This window comes from Melospiza georgiana, chromosome 2 (assembly GCF_028018845.1).
Source record: "Melospiza georgiana isolate bMelGeo1 chromosome 2, bMelGeo1.pri, whole genome shotgun sequence".
In the NCBI taxonomy this organism is placed as follows: Eukaryota; Metazoa; Chordata; class Aves; order Passeriformes; family Passerellidae; genus Melospiza; species Melospiza georgiana.
In genome coordinates, this window is record NC_080431.1 from 59,764,941 (window position 1) to 59,792,379 (window position 27,439).

A 27,439-nucleotide genomic window follows, 5' to 3' on the forward strand; every position below is an offset into this window, starting at 1 on the left:
AATCACTTATTTGGACACTCTAATAGAGGAATGCAATTATTTGTGAGATTTGCCATGCACCAAGAATTTTTATTCTAGTTCTTCTCAGAAATAAATAACTTCACAACTTTTCCCCAAATACAGAAAAAACACATCCTGGGGGCTAACATCTACCATTACTACAGCAATTACAACAGTTTAGAGAAATGACTGACATATGACATTGATTTATTAAAAGACCATTTTGTAGCTGTTAACTCCATTTAAGCAACTTTAGTGTGAAAGCTAACATTGCCAACACTCTGAGGGTCTGGAGTTGATCATGAGTTGGTCATGAACTATTATATATATAGGTTTGGCTTTCTAAGGCATCTTTTCAGCTTCATTATCTCCAGTATTTGCATATGCTTGATATTTGCATTGAAAAAGTCTGGCCCAGTGACAAGACTATCACTGATATCTATACTGATAATGTATGAGCTTTAATAGAATATAGCTTTTGTGCCTAGACCAAGAGCCCTATAAAACTCACTTAAAAAAAGTAGCCTCTGAGACATCAAATTAGAAATCAAGGACTCAAAGAAGTAGCTGCATTACTGGTTGGTTCCTTTATGTTGACACATTATTATGTGAGCCTTAGAAGTAGCAGTAAAAGGGATGGGCTCAGTTTTGCCAGTGAAGCACTGCCCCATTAAATAAAATGCATAATTCTAACATGAGAAATCACCATGTAGAGTTTGTGTGGGTGCATGCTGAAGATACATAGAAGGAGGTGGGTGGAAGGAAGGAGTTATACTTAATTTGAGATACTAATTTCCTTAACAAATTTAGTTTTTACTGCCTGATTTCAAAATAATAAATTTTATACGAAGAGAAGTACCAGAACAGATCACAGAAGCATTTAGTTTGAATGTCTACATATTGCAGGGTATTGGTCACCACATAAGTACTGCATTAAGCTAAACCCTTGACTTAGAGGAAAGTAGTTCATCCCCCAGGAGAATGAATGGTGATGCACATGGAGGATACCATGGTAACCCTGATGCCCAAGGACTCTGCAATAGCAGAGAATGTACAGATCAAGTTTAGAAAGTTGTATACATATTTAAAGCTCCTATCCTACGAAAATCTGTAATGAAGTTTAACCATGCTCGATCAACTATAAAATGCCTGTGCTATTTGTAGGTGTAATTCTGTCTGAAGCACCTTTTCTTATTTCCAACACAGTCTCTTATTTTTCTAGTAAATGTGCAATAAGCTGTATTTCAAATTGTACTCTTATCCTACAGAGCATTTTCATTTACTGCAGGGTATAAGCACATCATTTTCTCAATTTTATGTATTTTTAAAAAATGAAAGACAAGGAATAAATATGGCAATATTAGTGTAATATCACACATGGTTGTCATCACAACCATATACTATTGCAACAGAAAGGCCTCCTGACATAAAATCACTGCTAGATTTTTCCATGTATTGATCAATTCCCTGATCAGAAAAACAGCTGTAAAAAAGCACAGTTGTTTTAGTGCAACTGTCAAAAGCTGATACTGGGGATAAGTACCAAATGAAATTATCATAAGAGAGTCCCTGCTGTGATCTGCACTATTTTTCTTAGAGCTGTAAGAGGAATCAAAACAACTGAACGATCATAATACACAAGCAAGAATCTGTGCTACACTGGATATAACTTCAGCCTTACAGTTACTGAATTTTCAGTATCTTTAAGCAGAAAAGCAGAGGTTGCATTTTTTTAGTAAACTGTGTCAAATTTACACTTTAGCAGCAATGAACAAACTAGTAAGACAAACGCAAACATCAACTTGCAGTATTTTCATACCTACCGAGCCCCTTTATAAAGCCGATCACGCTGGATTTTCTCCAACATGCTACTGTAATATCCATGAGCCTGTGAATACCTGAAATGTTCCACTCCTTCAGTTAGAAAAGTTAGAATCCTTTTCTAACTAAAATAGAAAAATAAATTAGTCGTTTCATAATCCTGTTTCACACTTCCTCACTGCTTGTGAGGAAGACATTTCCTTCGGTTTCTTGTTATTGTTTCTCAATAGACAAATGCTGAAGACCTGCAATGTCTGAGCTAGAGCAGGCCTGCAGATCAGCTCAGCCTTTCCATAACCAAAGGGGTAATTTTTAGCTTCAGCATATGATGATGACCACTCACAGAGTGGCTGCACGTCTATATTTATCCACGAGTACATACTATGCTGACAGATTAGTGAAACTACTTCAGGCACTCCAAGAACATGAGGCAGGATAATGGAGTTCGACAAAAACAAACCACACATATCAAACACATGTATTATCGTACAATCCAAGCTGAAAGCAATTAGTATAGAAATGCAAAGCACAGTGACAACACAGGATGAGTTTTGTTTTGTAACTAAAGTCTTTTGGCCAAAAGTACATACAGTCTAAATTCCTTTCAATAAAGCCAACCCAGTATCTCTTCTTTTCCCATGCCAAGAATCAGTGAGAAACCACATATCCTTAAGAATAATGGTACATCTGCTGCAGTAACTCTTGAGAAAATTTGCTTTGTTTTAGAATGGCAATTATAATATTAAAAAGAAAACACATTATTTAATAAAGCACGAAGAATTTAATTTACAAGGATATGGTCAACGTGCCACAAAAGGTAGCCTTTTCAGCTTTTGAAGGAGAATGTTCCCAATTAATTCAAGCTTGATAGACAGAGAATTAAAAAAAGGAAACTTTTGCTGAAAGAAACAAATTAAAGGTCTACCAGATCCATTTTTAACTTGGTGAAATAAACTGTAAGATTCCCAAGGAAAATGTTGTTCCAGTCTATTAGCAAGATGTACTAATAGCACAAATAGCACGATTTTAATGTAAGCATTATTTTCATAATTAATTTGCATGAGTTCAGTTCTGGGCCCCTCAGTTTAGGAAGGACATTGAGATTCTTGAATGTGTCCACAGGAGGACAACAAGGCTGGTGAACTTGGAATACAAGCCCTGCTGAAGGAGCTGGGGGTGTTTAGCCTGGAGAAAAGGAGACTCAGAGGTGACTGTATCACTCTAGAGCTACCTGAAAGGTGGCCGTAGTCAGGTGGAGGTTGTACCTATTCTCCCAGACAACAAATCAGAGAACAAGAGGACACAGTCTGAAGCTGCACCAAGGGGAATATAGGTTGGATGTTAGAAAGAAATTCTTCACTGAAAGAGTGACTGGGCAATGGAATTGTTGGCCCAGGGAGGTGCTGGAGTCACCGTCCCCAGAGGTGTTTAAAAAAGGACTGGACGTGGCATTTAGTGCCATGGTTTAGCTGATGAGGAGGTGTTAGGTCACAGGTTGGATTAGATGATCTTAAAGGCCTTTTCCAACCTAGTTAATTCTGTGACCCTGTGAAATCTCAGTAAACATGTATTTGAAAACTCCAGACTCTAAAGACTGCCTAAAACTGTTCAGGCAACTATTGGAGAAGACAATCAGTCATTTTGTGCATCTGTCTTGACACAACAACATGACATAAAACTATCCCAACTCATCCTGACTTTCAAAAGCCTATTTAATCCAAATACAGGATTCTTTAGGAAAAGCTTCTTTGGTTGACCAATTAGATAGATGGCCTGCAATGCACCAAAGATAAACTTAAACAATTACATGCAAAACAAAAGTCTGGAAATCCTTATGCCAGAGGAAATACTATCCAGTCTAGAAGATAAAATAGAGAAGAGACAGTAGGGTCAGTGGGCAAAAGTACAACAGAAGTTCAAGATTCTGGAGCAAAGCAGTTCATTTAGAAAACAAGTCTAAAGGGAACAGATTTGGGATGATATCCAATAAAGAGTTGAGATGACCTCAGCTCTCCAAAATGGATATCTTCAAATATTTGATTATTCTGATTATTCGGAAACTAAAAGGGAGAAAAGGCTAATTTATACATTTCAGATTCCTTACTTTCTTTAAAGAGACATGTCTTGGGAGATTATGTTGTGTAAATTGGCATGGGGAAGAGAAAGGAAGAAGATATCTTCCATGATAAAGGCACTCCAGGACTTAGTTACCAATTTACCCAAGATAAGACCAATATTTTAAATTATTTCTGTCTGAATACTTAGTGAAAAAAATGTTGTTGCCAGGTTTAGATAAATTTATTCCACTCTTTTCACAGTACTTGTGGAGCTAGAAAAGACAGTTCCAAATCCTGTAGACTTGGTTTGGCAAATCTCGTCCAAACTTCCTATTCATTTTACCGTAATAGGAAAATACAAATTTCATGTGAACTCAAGGAACAGCAAAGACAGAAAACAGGAGACAAATTAACTAGTACATTCACTAAGGAGTGGCAGAATTGCCAATAAAGTGTAAGTTTTGGCCAACCCAACTTTACCCAAAGAAAAGGAGGCTTGAACATTCTGTGTGTGCGTGTGTATGCACATACTTTCAATTCTTGAATTTATTTTCAGCATCTTATAAAAAAACAAGCCTAAAACAGACCATGTGGTATTCTTAGTGAGACTGAGGATTCTGGGACATAAGGCTAATTTCATGCTACAAACTCATTCAGCCCTCCCCTTAACCCAAGGGTGGCCAATGTTTAGCAGAATGGAGCCTAAGAACATAGGTATTTTTTTAACAATCAGATCCAATCCTCTGCAGGATAGAAACAAAACCTAGAAATAAATATATGGTCACTCAGTAGGCCTTATGGATGCTGAAACAGCACTTGTGAGGAGTGCTCTTCTCTGCACATCTACAAAGAGTTCATATGTTCATTCCACTCAGAGATGTCTATGAAGCAGCCATTTTCTGTGATGCACCCCACCAGAAAACAATCAGTTTAATACAAGTATCTTTGCTCTAACTCAGGGAAACATTAGAACAGCCCTTACATGACTGTAACATATAGATAGGTCTTATTTGAGATTGATGTGGTGAAATGCCTGTTAACTTCGAAGCCAAAGGTTCTTGTTTAACCTTGAGCCCTGGAAAGAATAAAACTGTTTGTTTGGCTTTATTAGCCAACTAGCAATCTTCTGGCCCTCACATCCCAGCTGATGGCAGAAAAGTGTTAAGCTTTGTTATCCTCAGAGGAGTACTGCCATTCTCTGCAAAAGAGGGGTAATTGATGTGAGAGCCTGTAGATGAAAGCAGTGAGTGGAACATATTTTCTCCCCTTGCATATGCAGAGGATTCAAGAATGATAACTGCCAAAACAAATAAACAAACAGGAAATCCTGTCATATGTGTCCATCGACTTTTTAAAGGCCTTTTCACTGACTTGGCTAAGCATCCTGTAAGACAGACTTTCCCTCTCTCTTTCTCCTAACTGGCAGGTCAGGGGTTGAGCGGCATACAAGTGTTCCCTAAGTTCTTATCTCAGATCCTTGCAAGACATGTGAGTGAGGCAGGAAAGCAATTCTCCTTCCCTCTCATTCTCTTTGCTCACTTACCTATTTTTCTGCTCCTTTTCCTCTAAATCATTACTTTCTTGTTTACATATACCACTGTGCTGAAGATAAGTGGGAATATATGCACATAACATAAAGATTTTAATTGCACCAATTCTAGAAATTGCTTGGTTTTTTATGAGATTAAAGACTGAAAGTGCTAAATGACATGGAAAATCTTGAGGAAAATCTACAATTTTCACATTGGAACGTTTTATTTAGGAGTGACTTCTCACTGAAGGAATTATCTTTGTTGCCTCTGATGCGTTCCAAATCAAACCAAAATACTTCTCAGTTTCTGTGTTTTATATGGTAATGACATGCTGCCTCTTTGAAGGCTAACTTGAGATTAACAATATACTTCCAAAAGATTTCAAAATCTTAGTATCTTTTCTACATTACCTCACTAGGTTTTTTTTTACCTTTCCAGTTATTCCAAAAGAAAAAACTCCAAAAAAGGATGAAAAGATATTTTCAGAAGAGTAATTGTTGGGTTTTTTCCTAAAAAAATTAAAGCAGAGACAAGGTTTATTTCTGAAATGATATCAGGATTTTTTTGGGCTCAAATAGAGCTTAAAAATAATTTGATTTTGAATAAAGACATTCATACTCTTCTTTTACACTTTTTTCAGGTACTAGGGCAAAAAGGCTAAGCTCCTCTTTGGTTTTGTTGGATCAGAAAATAGGTTCCTATAAGATTTTTAGACAGACATTTTGTTGCATTTGCTTTCCTTTTCAGAGACAGGGAGATGAACATATTCCTGTAATTTTGTGGTTGATGGGTGTTAGCAGAAGAATTATTTTTAGGGAATTTGGAAAAGGGCCGAGGAAGTACAAGGCTATAAGAGTCCAAAAGAGAAGGAATGGTTACTTCCAGAAGAGGGACTGACTAGCAAGCAGGGAGGATGTGACCGATATCTTCCTTCCCTAATGTGCTGATTTTGGATGGGGTAGAGTTAATTTTCTCCACAGTAGTTGGTGTGGGGCTGTGTTATGGATTTGTGCTGGAAACAGCATTGATAACCCAGGGATTTTCCAGTTACTGCTGAGCAGGGCTTACACAGAGCCAAAGGGCTTCACTGCTTCTCAGACCAGCAAGTGGTCTGGGGTGCACATGGAGCTGGGAAGGGACACGGTGGGGACAGCTGACCCCAGCTCACCAAGGGGACATCCCAGACCACGTGGTGCCATGCTCAGTGTATAAATCTGGGGGAAAAGGAGGAAGGGGGTTCATTAAGAGTTACAGTATCTTTATTCCCAAGCTACTGTAAGCTGTAATGGAGAGCCAGCTTTCCTGGGGACGGCTGAACACCTACCTGCCTGCACACAGGAGTGAGCAAGTGGCCTTGTGGTGCTTAGTTGCCAGCTGGGTTTAAACCATGACATCTATACATTTTCTCTTTGGGACAATATACTTTTTCTTTTCTACTTAAATGTTCTGCAATACAACTGTAAGTCTGGATAAGATGGAATTTTGAACATATATTTAAACTGCTTATTTTTTACCAGAGAGAGACATTAAATGCTTGCATCTCAGTCCTATTCCAATTTCAACAGCTACCTCAGATGTCAGAACTGGAACTGTCCCTGAATTTTTGCTGTCTGTTTGTTCACACTTGCTCTTCCAAACTATTGACATGTTGGATCATGCTGTTAAAACCTCCTTTCACTGGAATGGAAACAGCATATTGCTGGATGATGTGGATGATGTGTCTTCTGTGCAATGTACACATATGTATGAAAACCTGAGTGTGTTGTGATGCACTTGCACAAACAAGCAATACTTTATTACCAATGTATAAAAAGAAACAGCTTCTGGTTCTCCTGACATAACACTGTTCAACCAACTAAGAGTTGGTTTTGTACAGCTTTGTTTATTTCATGCCATATTATAGATGTCATGTCTAGTTATGTTTCAAAGTGTGGTACTACAAAGGAAAATCTTTAAAACTGTACTTGCTTTCTTGCTTTCTGGTGCACTTGATCTACTATATGGGTGCCTTTTAGGGAAAGTTATAAATTTAGCCACCTACCATCCAAATATCAAACTTAATCTAGCTATCCAGGCTCTGGGAAAATTGAGACCGACATTTCTAGGTGATCCATCAAATCCTTCTTAGATTCTTATCTTAAGATAGAATAAATCACTTTCTAGAGGTGCCTATAACTCATTCAGTGATTACTGAAAGAGAACTGACAACAAAGATACCCAAACTTATTAGTGATGACTCTCACTCTTAAATCTGTAGACTCTTCAAGAGCACCTTGTATGGATTAAACTGCACTGTGGTGCATTTTAGCTGCTGCTGGCTCAAATTCTTGGCCTTGCTTATGTGGGTGGAAAATGGCTCAACATCAGCAGTAAACCAAGCCACAAGCTGGATCTGTGGACTGGCAAGTGAAACTATCACAAACCAAGAAGACTTTCATGAAATTTTGTAAAGCTTTCTGTGATGACACCACAGGAGGGATTTCTCTGAATAAAGACTAACATGAGAAAGACATCAATTCATGTTTCCTCTACAGTGGAACACACAAAGTAACATCTACACAAAGAAAAATGAAGGAAAAAATTTTGCAGCCAAAATCTGGATTAATATTCATTATCAATCCCCTACACTATGTCTGATTGAATCACTAATGTCATTACTTAATACTGACAGAAGCAGTAGCACACTCATAACATTGTCTATCTTCCATATTCAATGCTATCTGGCCTCTGCTTACAGACATCTTTTCTTATCCACAGACCATTATGATGCTATTGTACCTACTAACCCTTTATTACATTACATTAACAATTCTTTGAAAGTGGGTTCATTTGCTTCTCAGACACTAACCTAAATGCAAATGTTTGCTGCTTTGGTAGGCTGTGGCTCCAGGATATAAATACTTTTTGTGGTGTCTGAAATACAAGATAATGTATTTTACCATCTACATGAGCTCAGTGAAGGTTTCTGAAAGTTTGGCTTGAGTGCAGCTGCCCACTGAGAAACTTTCACTTGAACAGGTAAGTGGAGTGCATGGAATTTAGCTGCTGTCCAAGGGACCTTCTGCATGACCAGTCAGCTGCAAATACCCAATACAACATGGACAGGACATTGCTCTCATGCTGATCAGTGGGCCATGACAGAAAAATCCTTCCATGCATTGAAATATCTAAATGTGTTGGAATGTCAGAAATATGCTGCTAAATTTGGAGAGGAACAGGCACCTACAGAGATGAACTCTGTGTAATTTAATTATGAAAATAAAGAAAGAATCCTAGGGTTCACAATGGATGTTTCAAATAAACAGCTTAAACCCTGCAAAAACAGAGCAATTCATTAGAAAAACCAAAGAGCCTAATCAAATCTGAAAATAATAAAAATATGCTTTTTATAGTATATTCAAAGGGAAATTCAGTATTCCTGAGGGTTGCGATAAAACTAATGTTGTATCAGATTTTCTCAAGTGTCAGCAAGGGCAATCCAGGCAACCACGGCAGAGCTGGCCTGATATTCATCCTGGAGTGGCGGCATTTGATTAATAAAGAAGCAAAGTATGATAATACAATGCCATAATCATAGATTCATGGAAAGCAAATTTTATTAAATTAACCACATCTTTTTATGAGATTATAAATTTGGTTAGCAAGGCTGAAAGTGTAGTCTTGCATTTTTGCTTGGCAATTGGACTGGTATTTTACCAAACTGTAAAATCTACATTCACAACCAATATAGATTAAAAGATAGGTAACATCTATGAATTAAAGAAGAATCATACTGCAATGAATGTACTTCTAGTGGAGGTACAGAGACCAGTTCTTGGTTCTGTACTATTTATCATTACTGGTAATGACATGAAAGAAAAACTTTTCTACAAAATTTACAGGCAAAACACCAATTAAGGGTGACAGAAAAAATAGCAGAAAAAGGCCCTTCTACTCTGTTTGAATAGCATTTGAAACATTAATGCAAGCAAATAATACATGAGATACTAATTCTAACTTATGGGAGATTGCATAGCCAGAAACCAGGCCACACAGACAGAAGGCAGCTTTCTCTTCCTGGGAAACACTGATGATGAAAAAAGGCCTGAGACCAGGATGACTAATGTGCTGGAAACAGGCTGCTATTCTTGTGACCTGAAGAGCTATGGAGAGCCTTTTCAAGCAGTATGTAAAAAAGCAAAAGCAGGAAGCCCTACTGCTTCATTGTCAGCGGCTCTGCAGCTGGATGGTCAGTCCTGTTCTGGTATCTGCAGCTTGAGAAAAGACACTGGAGAACTAGGGAACATTTGGGAAAGGTGAGAAATAACCCATGACTGCAAAAGTTGCCTTGAAGTTCAGTTTAATTTGATCATGAAAAAGTTATACCATAATATCTAAGGGCAGAAATTTGCACTTATTGCTTCTGCAGTGGCACCTGCTTGCAAAAGGTATTCCCTGGAACCTCTTATCCCCAAACACCTTTTTTACACAGCCCAGACACTCAGGCACATCCAAAATGTGATTCATTACAATAAACATGTCTAAAGCAGCTCATCTTAACTGTACCCCTGTACCTCTTCACTGGTTATCAGGAAAATCAGGCTTGATTGTGTAAGATGCAAAATATGCCTGGCTAAGGATGCCTGAAAGTTGGGTGAGATAACTTCCATGCCCATTAAGCAGGAATATCAGGAATAGAAATTTGCTAAGAGACAGATTTTTGTCCAGAAACATCCAATGTCTAGAATTTTCGAGTAGACAAATGCATTAAAGAAGTTAAACATAAAGGAAGGAAAATTAACTGTCAGAATGCTATTAAGTCTGGTGCTGATTATTCCATTACTGGGAATTTTAAATTAAGATTTTTTTTTTCAAGATGTGCTTTGTCTCAAACAGAAATTAATTCAGAGAAGCCATAAAGCCTGTTCTATGTGCAGCACAGATTGGATGACACAATGTTTTTTCTGGTTGTATAATTTATGACTTGTTGAATATATTAGTAGAAAACATAGTTCTGAGAACAATCTCTCATTGGCAAAGCTAGGATACAGATGTTGTAAGAAGGATTCTTACAACAATATCTCTAATCATGATAATACCAAGAAGCAGAAGTCTGAATTCCTATTAGTACTTGATATCAAGTATCAGTACTTGATTTCTCTTTGTACATCCAGGTACAAATAACAATCGTATAATCAGAGTATCAAAGTTGTGGCTCCTAAAGGGGCACAAGAGCTCAGAAGAAAAACACACATTTCTAGCACTAAGCAAACAGGCCTGAACTGCTCTGTTAGAAACCTCTGATTCTCACTGCAGAAAGACATTAAAACCAGAAGAATACTGACCTCAAGATGTGCAAATGGTTTTGCTATAGGTATGTAATCAGAGTACAGGCAATTTTGCCAACACTCTTCCATGACCTGTGATCTTACCATAAATTCCATTAGTTACAACAGCAAGATGTTGTTAGGGGACACAGCCTCACATCAAAAACAATGACAAGCTATATTAGCATAATGGGTTATTATTCCCAGATCCATGTGATCAGTACTCCATGGCAACCCAATGATAATGAATGCCTTTGTCAGGAAGAAAGCATGTACAAAACTATACAAAGCATGAACCTCAGGCACCTGAAATGGTACAGAAGGCTGGTAACATATTAAGAATTTAAACACCAGCATTGACATTTCTTTCCGTATATACAAAGGAATTTTCCCCATGTTGTCAGCCAATCATTGCCTTTGTGGGGACATGGCACTTCCAGGACACTTCTGCTAAGGGCTTACCAATTAGGAAGCTGAATGCTTAAAATCAGCCTGTGGAACAGAAACCATAAAAACTTACCCAAATGATAAATCACTTGAATAAATCTGGGTAAAATTTGCTGGTCAATTTACTGGGTAAAGCATGATCTCAGAACAGGATCCACAACAGCCAACACTGCCTTTGATATATCCCCACAGCAGCCTCTTACATTGTTGGGCCACTTTGAATGTTCAAAGCATAACAGAGAAACAGCTCCTCTCCTTTTCAGTTTGGCTGTAATTGCTTATGTAACAGCTTAATGGCTAAAAAATTCACCCAGAATGTGATAGTTTGGGGTTAAATGCTTAATTAAACTTCAAGGTTTTGAAATATGACCTTTGACCTTTAAAATAACTTCATCTAGAATAACTAATACAGTAATTTTAAAATTATGTTTGGGGTGGTTTTGTTTTGTTTGGTTTTATTGAACTCAATCTAGTTCCAATTCCACTGATGTAAAAAATTAAATACTCTCTAGTTTCCCATGAAGCCCTTAGGACAATATTCAGCTTTCTGAAAATGCTATTCAGTATCTCTTACTTAAATTATAAGTGCAGGTACTTATTACATTTTCAGGACACCATGCCAGTTCTTCTACAGTTTACAGAAAATCATAGCTATCATTTGAATCCAAAATGCATATGACTGCGTGATTCAAAACAGAAAAAAGAAACTGAAAAAGATTGCCATTGAGCACACTGATCACTTGTGTATGATGACATTTAATGTTCACTGGTCACTTGTGTTTAGGAAGTTTAATGACTGAAGACCATTTTCTGTATTAATGAGAAAGACACAATTTGTTATTTATATTTACACATACACAGTAATGTAGAGATTTGAACCTTCTAGCCACATGTTTAGAGCTCTGCTCATTATAAAGCAGACAAACACAACCAACCCAATAAATGTAAACAATACCAACTTGACATGTCTTTTCTGGATTTAATATTATAAAAATGAAAAAATTTTAACAAAAAGTCATGCCCCAAGGATATTGTCATAATACAAATGGAATTTTTAAAATGCATGACATCTCAGGCTTTAGGGAAGTTTACCAATTTGGTTGAAATTTGTAAAGTAAGTGTGCTAGCTGTGCAAGAGGTTCTGAAAATTATGTGCCTCTTTGTACTTAATTGAGAAAAATGCTTGATTAAAGTCAGTGGTAGCAAGTTTGAAAAAACTTGCTCATTACCTTGCAGGGATAGATTCTTTTATGCAACTAGGAAATTACTGCTGAAATTAGTAACAGAATTTATGGTGATCTAGAAACAATGGTATTAATATTAGACAGATAGTCCTTCTAAGTATCTATTAATATCAAAGCACATTATTAATTCAAATAAATATCTAACTTGACAGCAGTGTGATGCTTCCATTTTACTCCTTAAAGGACTACTGCTTGTCCTCAAATAAATGAAAAACGCTTACTTGTAAATGCCATTCTCAGAGCTCCACTGTAGCAGTAAGTCACCTGAAATTCTCACTTTGGGCAAAACAGAGCTGGGAACTAGGCCAGGAGCAGCTATGCAAATACATGGACCTTCTGTCACTGCAGCTGCAGTGAGAAATCCTGTTTCTCCCCTTCCAGTGAAGAGCTGGCCCTCACACTGCAGTTTAAGGATGTAGCTGGTCTTGTTTTTTCATGTTTTAAAAACAAAGTTTATCTTAAAAGACATTTGCAGATTCACATGGTAAAGAAATTTCCAGGTTTTTACTCTAAATAATCCCTTATTTCACTTGAATTTTTTTTCTCTTTCTCATTACTAATACTTATATACTTCAATGTGTGTACATATACCTAAATGTCACAACATGCTATTTATCTTCTTTCAAAGCCCTGATGAGATAAAGTAAAGCCGAGAGTCCATCCCTACACAACTGCGTAGCTCAATCTAATGTGATAACAAACCATCCACAAGGATACTTTTAATATCTACAGTGCCTCATGCCAGTTTTTAACACATTGCTTATAAAACTATTATGCTTGAATGTATGCTGAGTGACACTCAAACATTCCCTAATGCCCAAACACACAGTTTGTTTCTTCATTCAGCTGAGAATTGTCAAAAGTGCCCAGATCTGTCTGACACCCTCCCCTGGGAGATGCTACTTCAGACTAGTTTTTATTATAAGGTTAGACATTACCTCCTGTACTGGAGAAGTCCATTAGGAAGTTACCTGCTACTGTATTACAAGAAATAATAAATGGAATAATAAGCTGAGAGGACATTTCTTTGTACATCTGTGTGCTTTCCACTGTGCTGCATTACCTCATTGGACCCAGGCTTTCAGAAGTGAGGTAATAGAGAGGATGTATGATTAATCTGATGCCAAATGAACCAACTGTTGACCCAGTTACCTTAACAGCATGCACTAGGCACTTGCTGTTCTCCTCACCTGATAACATTTAACACTTTATGTCCACCTGAGCACTGAGGTAAAGCATGGTATACCCTGTATGCTGGAAGGATGTGCTATAAAGCAAGGATGTAGGATGGAAATCAGTTCTCATGCACTGCATTCTGCTCTTGGGAGGGGATTTCTCTGTCTATCACCTCCCCATCTCCCCAGCTGCTCCCTTCTTACTCCATCCCTACAATCTGCTGTCTCCTCATGGCTGCGTCTTCCTCACTTCAGGCTCCCTATTCCAGTTCCAGACTCCCGTGAACTGTTCTCCCATCTAAACATTGCTCATCTCACCCTTCCAGCCCTCTTAACTCCATCCTATTCCTCCTCCCACCCCTATCCCTTCACCCACCCCACTCCAGCATCCCCTTGGTTCCATCTCATACCAGGCACTCTCAATTTCCACTCCCACCATCTAGGAATTATCAGTTCCTCTACTTCTGATTCCTGCCCCATGACCCCCCTGCCCCTTCTCCTTTCATTCCCACAGGCTCTTTGCTGGGCTTTTATTGCAGATTCACCCCCTTGTGTCCTCACTTTCTTTGTGCAGTCACTGTACAGAGGCAGTTGGCTGTAAGGTCTCTGTCCCCCACCCATTCCCAACAAGATAATTTTTAATATGTACAAACAACAGGGTTTATTTGGCATTTTCTCATTATTGGAGCAGGTAGAACCATTTCAGCAGAAAATTCTAAAATTCACCTTCAGGGACATTAAGTTTAGAAGTGCTTCAGCCCAAACTGCAGAGCTCAGGAAAAGAGGGGATTTACATTAAAAAAGTAGGCAGAGCAATATAAACACAATCACTAACTTTGTTTAATTAAAAAAAAAATAATATTCCAACCTCTTTATGTTATCAGTTTTTAAAAGTTCATGAAAACAATAATTTAAATTATTTCAGTCATTTCAGTTGCTGTGGAGGTCTGCAGGTTCCTGTAACACTCACTTCTACCTGTCCTATCCCTTACTGCTTGAATATGTGACAGACAAATGAGTAAAAACAATCAACATTTCTAACTTCACATTCCCTTTGAAAATATTTTAATCTTCCATTACATATTTCTTAAAGATTCACCAGGGACACACTGAGACTTTGCTTAATTTACTACAAACCCTGATGACTTCTGTATTTCAAAAAGTGATACATTTCAACTTCTGATTCCCAGAAAATCAGAAATTCTCTTGATCAAACTCTCATCCCAGTAAAGAATACATACACTGTTCTGTTCCATTTTCCTGCCTATGAACAATAGAACAAAAATCAAAATAACCACCTAGCTTTGGATCAGATGGCACACAGATAAAGGGTGGGGTGAGCTTATTTGTTTCAAACATCTGCCTTTATAGAAAAAAAATACATCTAAGTAATTTTCTCCTCATTTAAGACATCAGTAGCAATAAATATGCATGCTGTAGAATTTTAAAACAATCCAATGACATTTCCATATGAAAATTACTACTTACTGTCAATTAAAAATCTCATTATATATATTAACTGGCTAAGTCATGATTTACATGTCACTTGGCTACCAAGAGAGTGAAGGAAAAAAGGTTCTTCCAGTACAAAAATAGAAGACAGGGCTTCATTTCCAGATCTAACACAGGACACGTGTTTCTCAGTTAATTTCTCTGTTTTGATTTGCCCAGGAATAGCAATAAAGCAATCCTTCATATTCAGGTAATAATGCTGGAAAAATTCCAATCTGTAAAGCTTCCAGATGGGAAGCACTATATGAATATTATTATAATGGAGACCATTGCAACCAAGTTATTTGCAGTGGTTTCCCTGCACTTTCCCTGAATTAATGAATGTCAATTTGCATCTGGTGAATGTAGTTTAAAATAGGCAACAAGGAGTTTTGTGTGCAATCCTCTCAGAGGTGTGACTGAAGCTGGTTTCACAGCTGGGGTATTTATGAAGGCTGCCAGAGAAAGGATTTCCCAGCATCTAAGAAGGCGGGAGGCTCATGCAGCCATTTTTCAACATCTGAGATTCCCTCTTCACTGTCAAACAGCCTCAATTTGCAAATTCATAGAAACATAAGCATCTTTAAGAATTATACCCTGCTCAGAATTGTTCTGAATGTGGTTAACCTGTCCAAAAAAAGGCAGGCAGGCAGACAGACTGAATAGTTTTGCTTCCACAGGAAAGCTATCTAAAACAATTCCAGTTACCAGGGAATGACTACTTTCAGCACTTGGTATCTCAGTAATGTGCAAAGAATAAACCTCATTATGAAAACACACAACAATGCATTGCTGTAAGTATATGTAGAAACCCGCCCTGCAAACTTCTCAAGGGAGAACTTCGACAAGAACTCTATCCAGGTAGCCTTCTGACTAAAAATCCAAATTACTCCATGCATTTAAAAGCATTCATAAATAATAATCAGAAATGCAGTAAGAAAGGTAATTCTGTATATTGTATTCAACAAAACTTGTTCAAGGAAAACAGTATCAAAACAAACCGATTTAGAAATTGACATCCTTCAAAGTTTAATTTGAGACTCTTCAAAGTTACAGAGAGAGAGGAGATAGACTGAGATCAGGAAAAATTGTTACCATAATGACCACCCAATTATGGGAGAATTCCTTCGAACCAGGATCTGTCAGACTTCTGTGAGTCTGACAGATGAGCCACGTACTAGTTAAGAATTCAAGGGAATTCATTAGTCTCCCAAAGTCAAGCTTTTCAAAATAAAACTAAAACCACCTGCAACTTCATGATTATAAATAAAATCAAAATCTGATGCATTCTCTCGATCATCTCTTGTCTGATACTAATCCATCTAACGTCTTCACATTTTGGCTGTACACAAACTGTGATTTCTCACCCCCTCACTGACTAGTGAAAAACCACAGCAGTCTCAACTCGTAGGCATTAGCACTACATGTGATGACTGCAAATTTCTGAAACAATAGAAAGTACCCAGGATAAAGACTGTACAGCATGTCTCTCAAAAGGGCCTCCTTTTTTTTTTTTAATGTGTGAAACTTCTCTCCTAAGGCTCCAATCACCTAATTAAGCTCTTTATCAGCAATATATTCCCCTAGAGAAACATGATACTGTCACCATAGTGATCCCACAGTATTTACAAAACAGCACTCAGATTTCTCTTCAAACCAATGTCCTGAAAAAAGCCCCAAAATCTCTCTTCTGAGACATGACAAAGATGAATCTCTTAGGCACCTCTAATAGCAGTTGTGTCAGATCTTATATTATGCACAAACATCAATATTTTGGGGAGCGTCTCTATATTTGTGATCTCTCATTCACACAGATAAGGAAGCAAGTGGATTCAGCAACTAAGTGAAACTACTGCTACTTGGCTGCGAGCAAATTAGGAAGTCAGTGTTTCTCAGATGTGTTTGATTCAGTGGCTTGTTTTAGCAAGCTCTGCTGTCTGCTGTGAAAAGAAAAACTCTCCATCCCTCAGTTTTGAATGTGACTATAATTGGCAATATATAGAAGACCATAAATATGTAAGGAATTGCCAGGCTTCTCTGTAGTTCCTGTGAAGAAGAGAGTCTGGGCTTCTGAACTCTGACCTTGAATGAGGTCCACATTCCTCCCTTTGAGATGTACCATATCAAGGGGAACTCCAGAACCTGGCAGACAGAGGCCAGAGAGACCATCTTGCTCTTCAAGAAAGAGGCAGAAGTGCCGCTCAGTACTTCGATCCACTATCACTAAATTCCCTGCCGCATTCAGTGATGGGTCCACATTGCCCTTGTTCAGTCTTTTACCACTAAGGAAGCAAGAGTAACTCTCCTTCTTGACTTTGATATTCCTTGCAAGGCCCACCTCCAGTTGCATTTTGAATTTCCAAACACTGTCCCTGCATGCTCAGGCAATGACTATAAATTCCTTCTTTGCAGCCAAATCACAATTCTGCCTCAAATACATCACCTTTTTCAGAGTGGAGCTCAGCCAAGAGGTCCCTGATAAGCCAAGCCAGTCGCCTCATGCTCCTGCTTGCTTCCTTTCTCATCCATTCTTGTTCTTGGAAGATGCTGACCTCAAAGACCTGTCAGCTTTCCTAAGTTTCTTTGCCATTTAGAGCTGTCCTTCATGAGATCCCCACTATAGTTTCTGAAATCTCAAAAACTGAAATCTACTCTCCTTAAGTCCAGGGTCTCTACACAGCCACCCTTTCCCTACTCTCCTCAGGATTTGGATCTCCAGTCATGTCTTCCATGTTAATGGGTAACAGACACAGTTGCACTTCACCCATTTGGTATATTGCAATTCAAAAAGTTACTTCCAACACTTTCAAGAAATCTTGACTGCTTGCAACCTACTATTTTGCACTTGCAGCAGACATCAGGAAGTTCAAGTCTCTCATGTGAACCAACAACAACAATTCATGAACTTCCTCAAAGTTGTTTCTACACTTCCTCACCCTGATCAATGCCCTGTAACATATTCCCACCATCACCCTGTAACACTCCAAGTCATCTGTTCTAATCCTGACCCACAAACTCTCCAGCACACTGTCACACATCCAGCACACTTCCATCCCACAGAAGAGCTCCAGATCCGTAAGGAGTTCCTTCACAAAGGCAGCAACTTCCACTCCCTATTTCCGTGCAGGTCCTCAAGAGCTTCTAAGGATCCATCCATCACGGCATTCCAACAGTGTGAGCTGTTAGCACCCAGCTTGCTGCTGGTGTGACATTGTAACTTGTGACTGCATGTAGCACTTGGCTTCTTCCTTAGTGTTTTCCAGAATGCATGAATTTGTATACATACATTTAACGTATGCATACAACATATAAAAGACTGTCTCTCCACCCTGTTCTACAGTTTAATATGTTTCTCTTATTCCCTTTGCCCTACATCCTTTGCTTTCCCCTCCTGTTCACTGTCACCTAACTGAACTATGGGTCATAATCCCCCTCCACTGGCACCCGTAGTTTCCAGCTGTCGGCAGGATGATGAGCCATTCAGCAGATGTTTTCTACTGCTTTGTCAAACTAGTGAATATCCTTCTATTTGCATTCTTAAAAATATAAACCATTCAAGAACTTAAAATATCTTCCTGATAGAGCTATTGCCAAGTTTGAACATTATGTTTACTATTCCTTTTAGCTAGATGCAATAGACAAAGGATTCAGAAGAAAGAAAATTTGAGGAGAAGCAATTTTATTTCCGTGAACAATTGATTCTAATCTAGTTTAGGTAACTGCAGTGACTGAAAAATTACTGACTTACAAATAACTCAGCTACTTATCTGTGTGAAATTATTCTGCACTCCAAATTTATCACGGAAACAATGGTAACAACTTCACTGCTGATGCTCTGAAAAGAGGGATGCAAAAGCTAGATTTGTCTCCCTCCTGGAGAAGGAACTATTATTTATAAGCAGGCATAGGTACAGGAGTCACCATTTAAAGTAAAGATGATTTACCATACAGTTCCAGCAGCCTAATAGCAGGAATCAGCCAAAACTGCCTCCCACTCCTAGTAGTGTATCCTCATCCCCTTTCTCATGCTGACACCAGCATCCACACCATTTTAGAAAGTTTAGCTTTCAGGATACTAACTCTGTGGGTAATGAGGGTGGCAGAGAAGGGGTAGGAGAATGGCGAGAGGAGTAAGACACTGGGATGAGACTGTCCCTCCCAGTCACAGCTACTGCAATGCCATATGTGCCATTCAGGAATTCAGTCTCTAGGGCTACCAACTCACAGCGAGGGTCTGTAGTTTCTGACTGTTTAGAAACTTAGGAATGAAAACAGAAAATAAAGTTGGACAAGCATGTGCCACTGTAATTCTCCACTGTAGGTGTAGAGCCTGCTTCCTACTGACTCCAAGTCAATACACAGAAAAGAGTTAAGCTACTAATGCAATGGGTGTATCAAAAGTGGAGAAAATAGAAAAGGATTGTTAAGTAGCAATTTAATATAACATATTAATATAACAACTTATATTCACCAGTATTACATTTTAAACACTATTGTACATTTTATACTCCTAAGGTATCCTGTTTATCACTTTCCTGATACCTATATATACTCCATTTTTCATAATTATAGTTTTTATATTTATATAGACATATAAAAATAAAAGGTAGCACAGCTTATTCAGTGGTATGTTATACGAATAGAGGAAATATAAGAATTGTTAGTTCTTTTCCTGATCCTTTTGAATAACAACTAGCAATACTAGAAAAACCAAGATGCTGGTATTTTGATAACAAGGATATCACAAATTAATCACTCATAGTGAATACATATAGTATAACAGAATAGTTTTGTTTTCACCACAAGTAAAATAATTAGAGCCTTCATGGAATATCTACCAGTAACTAACAAAGCCTAGTTTCCAGGTCATCTAATATTTTGGTGTTTTGAAGTTTTACCAGAAAAACTTATGCACTATATTGCAGTCAAAGCATTTGTAGATTTTTACTGCAGCAATTCAAACTTTTTAATGACAAGGAAACTCATTCTACAAATCAACTGGATCTTGCAATAAAGCGTTTATGATTTTCTCATCCTTTTTTCCCTCCAAGTATGGTAGAAACGCTTCTGGAATGTCCTCAATAGAGTAGCAAACATCAAAATAAAAAGAAATCATTTTTAAAAGAGTTCTCATGTTTCCAAGGTAGTAAAACTTTCACTTTCCCTTACTTCTGAGAAGAACCATGTCAAAATGCAAGTTCTAAAATGGGTCAGAACACGAAGAGCCTAAACATTGTGGTTTGCTACCTTTCCCTTTGGATCAAACCAAATACAAAGAGAGTTCCTGGGCGATAACAGTCACCATTATCAAGCAAGACACTTTACTGCTGACAGTCACAGACTACTTAGAGCTGAAGAATCCACTATGTACCCTCCCTTCAGGCTCAATGGACAGGGCAATCAATCCCCTTCACCTAGCACAACAGCTTGAATTAGTGGCATCCCTTGTTCCAGGCAGACTCAGCTGCCAAGACACAGCAGATGCTAAACCTTCGTGCCCAGGGCTCCCCAGAGGCAGCGGCAGTGCAAGGGCCAGCTCTCTGCAGGTGAGTCAGGGTGACACCTCTGGAGCCAGCAGGACACACGGGTCCCAGCTTCTCCATCTGCTCACTGCAGCCACTGGCCCTGTCCCTTCCCCAGCTGCTTCAGGCAAGAACTGCTCCTCTCCATGCAGGGTGAGCCTGCAGCACATCAGCTTCTGGAATCAGGTTATTTGGGCCTGCAAGAGTATGGATGCCAGAGCAAGAGAGGGGGGAAGGTTCTCCTTGTTCAGTGAATGTGTTTGCCTAAGTGGGCAGTAGAAAACAGGAAGGAGCCTCTTCCCTTGATTGGTATCTTGCTATAAATCTCTAAGTCTGATAGCATGGTGTGCTCAGAGTATTCAGCCTTAAACAGGCTGTGTTTGATGGTAGAAAAGGGAACCTACCAAAATAGCTGTTATCACACTTATGCACACTAAAATCTTACTAGAAGATCAAAGAAATGCATCACAGGCTTGGACATAACAAAGACTTTCAGTTAAGAAAGTGTCTGTGCCTTTCCCTTTTCTCTTGCTCATCGACACAGGACTTCATGAACATTCCTGTAAAAAAGGCTGAGTTTTATCAGCCTTGTGCATTACATTCATTTAATGAAATGTTCCTTACTAATTTCTTTTCCTGACATGGTAGGAACATATCTTAAGAGAAGGACAGAACATGGCTGACCATGCGGCAGCTAGCAACCCCCCAGGTTTCACATCATCCACTGGGAAGTCTCTGCTGCCTGATGCTCTTTTGACCACAGAACCTGTTTGGATGCCAGCCCTGTGTTCAGCTCGGTGTGTGACCAGCAAGCTGTGGAGGAGCCAGAGATCCTGCTGGGAGCACTGTGGGATGTGAGCTGATGTGGGTGTCTGGGTGGTCCCAGGCCTGGGCTGTCCCTGATGTCACCAGCACTTGTAAAGAAGAAGGAGCTTTTGACAGCTGCCACGGGACTGGGCACACAGGGCACAGAGAAGGAGCACACGGTGCAGCAGGAGGACTGAGCAGAGGGCTTTGGACAGCACAGAGGGGAAGAGGATGATGGCGTGAGGATTTTGATGTGGATGTTGGCTGCTGTGGAAGAAGGCAAAGAAGTCTGGCCGTGGAAAAGAGACCTGAAGTCCTGATATTAGAAAAGTCCTTATGCTGAGTCTGCATTAAACACAAGTCTGCAGAAAACCCCCTTTCTATTCAGAGGTAGATAAACAAGCATTGCAATCCTCAAAATCAGGCCCTGCAGATAACTCTGTTCTATGAGAAGTGCCAAATATAATATTCCCTATGCAGAATATGCAATTTCATTTTGTTACACAGAAAGAAACCTTAAAACCTATCTCTAGTAACTGTGAGACAAAGAAATGCAGCTTCCACAAGCCCACAAGGCTTGTGAGAGCACGAGTGAGCCATCTACCTGTGCCATTTAGATCCTTCTACAGAATCCTTTCCTCCAATAAACTTAATTGCTGATCAGATCTAGGAACTGCAAAAGGCAGAATTTATTATAGATTTTTCTGCAGTTTATAATGATGGTACTTTAGGTTCTTGTAGCTAGATTTCTAAATTTCTGTTCAGATTTTTTTTTTTAAACTGTGACTTTCAAAAAGACATTTGGAAATTAAATTCAGAATAAATCTATCTCATTCATTCAAAAAAGTAAAAAAAAAAATTAAGGAAAGATCAGGTTTCAAATTCCTAACATTTGTATTAATGTATTATGCCTTGAATAAATTACAAATGTTTATTTATAAAATGCATTTTGCACTATTTCCACAACAAACCTGAAGACTCTTGATTGTTCCAGTTTTGGTAAGCCCTATTTTATTCTTGTTAGCTTATTGACCTCAATGGGCCAAGTAAATACCACTCATCTTGTGCTGACATAGCTATTTTAGCAGTACTTTCAAAAAAGAAGTAATGCAAATGATTAATGCAGTTGTTGACTAATGCAGCACTGATGAAAAATGCTCAAATATTTAAGAAAATATAAGAACACATGAGATGGGTAAAAAGGCCCCTTAGATTATTCTTATTTTCCAACCAGAGAACACCCTGTTCTGACTCCATCTCCAACACAATGCAGGAATATTTTCCAGACAGCACGACATGCACAGTACCTTATGGACACATGCAGAGCAAAAGTCTGTCTTGGGAACTGCACAAAGGAGTATTTTGAGATCTCTCAGTTTGATGGGATGGTTTGAAGGCCAGACTGTGACTTAGCTTTTCTTATCCCCAGGAAGAAGGGTGCAGGCTCTCTGAGAACACCCCAGAGACTGTATCACACTGTGCTATCCTGACTGCAACAGTTAAAGTGAATTAACCCCACGGTCCATAAATTACCTGCCTCTTCAGCTGGGTGATGAACATGCAAATGCAAGCAGCATGCTTGGTGAACACTTCAGCGAGTGCTGTGTGACACTGAACTGAAATCCTGCCTGGCATGTCAAGAAGGCTAGTTTGTTAAACTCCTTAGATAGCAAAATCAGGGGAAAGTGTCATTCCAAGTAGAATAACTGAGTATATTTCATGGTATGGGCAACAGACATGGATGGCAATCTGCTAGAAAATGCTAATGTTCTGTGTAAGCCAAAACACAAATCAATGGAAAGATCTGGTTTTGGTGGGACTAAAAAGCCTGGGAAGGATAAATGCTGTTTAAACTGATGTTTCGAAGTGCCAGTTTGCAGAAACATACATGGACAGCACCTCTGCATTGTTAACACTGCAGCAAAATATATACTGTAGGAACCAAAGTTTGTTTTTTTTTTAAACTGTATGTTTGACCTCTGGCTGCTATGTAAATGGCACATCATAATTCATGGCTTACTTCTGCTCTTGGGTGTGCAGACACAGCACCTATTCTCAGAAAAACATGCTCCCATGCATGCATGTGCAGGCTTCCCAGCAGTTTCTCAAGCAAGGGAAGTGTTTTCCTCTGCTCCACCCATCACATAGCAGAGCTGAAGAAAGCCCTAGGTTTTTGTTTTTTTTTTTTTAACTCCCTACTGTCTTCTTATCAAATAGTTTGTTTTTCAGCTAGAAAGGACACATTCAGATTCATGAACATACCAGATTTATGAACATACCCTTCCAGTACAAAAGCAAAAAACCTCCAATTGACAAGTTTAAGGCAACCTGGGTTCATTTACTCTATTTCCTCCTACTGTTTCTTCAGATACAGTAGAAGGGGTGTTTATTCACTAAAAGAATGTCAGAAATATCTATTATTCATATACTGTTTCCATTTCCCTAAACTAGAACTTCGGGACTTCTAATTTCAGACTAGAAATACCTTTTCTATATTGAAATACTTAGTGTGTACTTCAAGATAAAGGAAAAAGAAAAAAACAACACTTTAATTCTATAATGTAGTTGGTTTTATATTCTTAAGTGTTGGTTTTACTTCAAGTTACAGTAGGCTATTACAAAATTAATGCCATAACTGATTTGATTTCTGCACCATAAAACGCCTTGTTTTTCTTCTGTCATAAGTTGTGCCTAGCTCGTTATAAAATATGTGCTGTCACAATACACACTTATGTTCTCAGTATTAGATTAATATTAGTCCAAGAAGGTAACTGAATCATAAAATTCTCTCCTAGTCCTTGTGGGATCACTCATTTGAATGAATATGCACTAAATATTTTTGTAGGAGGGCAGATAAGCAATGCTGTTTAGGTAATACTATTATTCCCTGGTGGCTTCACACTTGTGGTAGAAAAACAGATTCAAACAAGCACTACAGTGTTACTGAGGTTACAAATGACCTGGAAAAATACAGTTTCTATGGATATCATTTAATGAATACAAGACTTGCATGTCACACCTCTAACATAGTGTTTTGTTTATTTCTTTGCAGGTATAAGGTACTCTCCTTGTATTGAGCAGATCTTGCAATTCTTTTATACCACAGAATTTTTAAATGCTAGACTTTTATGCAGACATTTTTAAATTATAGATAGCAGGATGATCAGAACCTTATTTCACACTTAGCCAAGCTGGATTTTTCCAGAGACATTGTGTTCTATCTTTTAAAACCAGTTAAATATGGAGATTTAGCACTGTTAATAAAAGCTTATATAGAGGAGGAATATACTGTTCATGTACTTTAACTTAAAAAGCAAATTTCTGCCAGTGTTATCTCATCACCTTACCTCATCTGAATATATTTGCAAGCACTAAATTTTATTCAGACATCTTCATTACATAATATTGCTAAATCATCTATAGAGTAATTGATTAAAAAAGCAATGGAAATCAGGAACAGCAGTACTAAAAAGACTAAGGCAGACTAAAATGCTATTTGTTTACATTCTGCAAAACCCAGCCTGGATCAGATAAACAGATGGATTCTTTCTGGCTAGAAATATTGCATAAGATTCTCAAATTAAGCATAGAGGGTGGGAAGTGCAGCTACAAGCAATTGATGTTTTGCTTCCTGTCACATCAAAATGACTTTCAGACCTGAAGTAGAATAATTATATTTTGTCCTCAGTGCACAATTAATAAAAACCAACTTCTGAGCAATGCCACACCCTTGTGATTAAACATAATTTAAAAAAATATTTAGATAAAGTCTGAACAAATAAAACAAACATGTAGGCAGGAAATGTTGTTTGGAATGCACTCCCTGCAATGTACTGTTAGACCCAGAAAGCAGCCTAACTTCAGAATTCAATCAAATAAAATCTAGTATAATCTCATTACAGCCCTTACAGTTAATGAAACCTACTTAAATCTCTGACATTTTGATTTTTAGAGCTGAAAAAAGCAAGAATTACTTGGTTTACACAACACAAACATACAGAAAGGTAAAATTCTATCCTTCAGGTTGCCCTAGCTGTTTATCAAGCAATGCATAATATGAAAAGATTACTCTTCTGCTACTCACTATTGCTCCAGGATTTCAGTAAATATTTGATACTGATTTCAAAGAAGCCTGAATCCTGCTGGCTAGCCATGTCTGCTGCATACAAAGAGGCTTCTATAATTCTGAGCAGCTGAAGTGGCAGGTACTATGTATGTAGATGTGACTGTCACCAGTCAGTGATGTAAACGAGGGGTCAGAGGAGGAAATGAAGTCTCCGCAGATCCACTTCTTCCGTTCATGGTAGGTAAGCTCATTAAAAAAAAAAATAAAAAAAGCCTCAACAACAACAACAACACACCATGAGATTTTTGTCCTTTGCTCTTCCTTCGGGGCTTGTTCTTAATTCTAGCTGAAGAGTATTTAATTCCCTCGCCCCCTCAGCACTCAGTATTTTCATTTATTCCATTCCACAACCGGGCAGATTTCTTCTGGTCGGCGAAGGCTCCCGCAGCAGCAGCAGCAGCAGCAGCAGCAGAGCACTTGTTCCACCGGCACAGTTAGAGCGGCTCCCCGAAGGGTGTCGGAGCCGCGCTGCTGACAGCGGGCAGCCTGCCGGTCTGAGGCTGCTCTCCCATCGGAGCCCGTCAGCCCGAGCCCGTGCACCTCCTCTCGCAAACCCAGCGGCAACTGGAAGCCTCACCGAAGGCGTCTCTTCTGCAGCTGCAGGGATCTCGCACGTACTGCTGAGCTTCAGGGGGAAAGAAAGCAGCCTCTAATGAACATCCTCTGCCTGCTCTGGTCAGCTGCTCTCCTTCCGCCTGCTTCCAAGAGGAGCCCGCTGAACTACACACAACTGCATCATGCTGCAGCAAAGCGGAGCTGCACCCATAGATCTGATTGCAGTGACGCTGGGAAGGAAAAAAGGCTCTCCCTCAGCCCAGTTGCACAAGAGAAGCACTTCCAGAACACTGAACCCACGGCATGCAGACTGGCTGCTTCTGCTTTCCTTTCACTGCTACAGAGAAACGTGTTGTCATTTTTTTCTTGACACTTTTTCTGCCTCCCCCCCTCCCTCCCTTAACAAAGATGAGAGACAGCAAGCTGGATTCATAACGCCAAATAAGCCAGAGAGCTCACTGCTTTGTATTCACCTCTGAAAGAGCCACAGAAAACTCAGTTTGATATCATTTTTATATTGAATAATGGTTTCTAAAAAGGAACTGAATTCACATAAGAAAAATGAGGCAGAAGCAATTCACTGCTTTTTAATCTCTCTGTATTTTCTACAAAATACTTAATTGCTAGGTACAATTTCCATATTCCTAAGGTTTTATTTCATATAATCACACTACATCACTATGCATATTTTAATGGTAATGAAGAAAAATAAGAATCGGTTTCCAAAGTACTTTTTGTTTCACATATTCTTGGTATCACCCCTCCAGATATTATTTCCTGCAAATAACAGTACTTATTTTTCTCACTTAGTGAAATAAATATCCTGCAGCATTTCATAATTATAGTATCAGAGACAAAATAGAGCTTGTCTGCTGCTCATTCTTCTAAAAACTTTGTCAGCAATTATATTTGCACATTACTTTTAGTTTCAGTATGCAGAATATTTGATGTTTGGATTGGAAGCTGAGGAACACAAGGGTCACTGAGACCAAGCTCTTGTGGTTCTCACTGAAAGTATGCTAAATGTCTTCTGCAAACATACCTCATCTAGAGATAAGGTTTTGTGTCCTCACTAATGACAGGCTGTTGTTTAAACTCACTTTGTAAACATTCTTTCAGTTTCTAAATGAACTTCACTCAAAACCTGTTTACACCCTTTCATGGACATGAACAACCAGAAGTGTTCAGAGTATCTCAGGTTTGACCTCATCACCCATGTCAATGAAAGCTGATCAGCTCTTCCTCTCTATGCCGCTAATTATCATCCCACTGCTGTCACTGCATCCCCAGTTTATATTGAGACCTTGCTGTCCCATTTGTACCTTCTTTCCTACGCCCCACTGACAAAGCCTCCTC

General features: G+C 38.7%; 1 protein-coding gene across 7 annotated transcripts in view; it reads right to left on the reverse strand.

The window, feature by feature from the left end:
• The window catches only part of FRY (FRY microtubule binding protein), a 224,315-nt gene that overhangs the window by 132,542 nt on the left and 64,334 nt on the right, over positions 1-27,439 (reverse strand). The window contains exon 1 of one of the 7 annotated variants that reach the window (XM_058019110.1): positions 25,487-26,380. The exons of 3 other annotated variants lie outside the window; for them this stretch is intronic. In XM_058019110.1, the coding sequence (XP_057875093.1) occupies positions 25,487-25,556 (70 nt within the window). In that variant the 5' untranslated portion in view covers positions 25,557-26,380. Of the gene's footprint in view, positions 1-1,823; positions 1,839-25,486; positions 26,381-27,439 lie in introns of those variants that run through there. 3 more of the 7 variants (XM_058019109.1, XM_058019113.1, XM_058019114.1) reach the window with 3 other exon arrangements.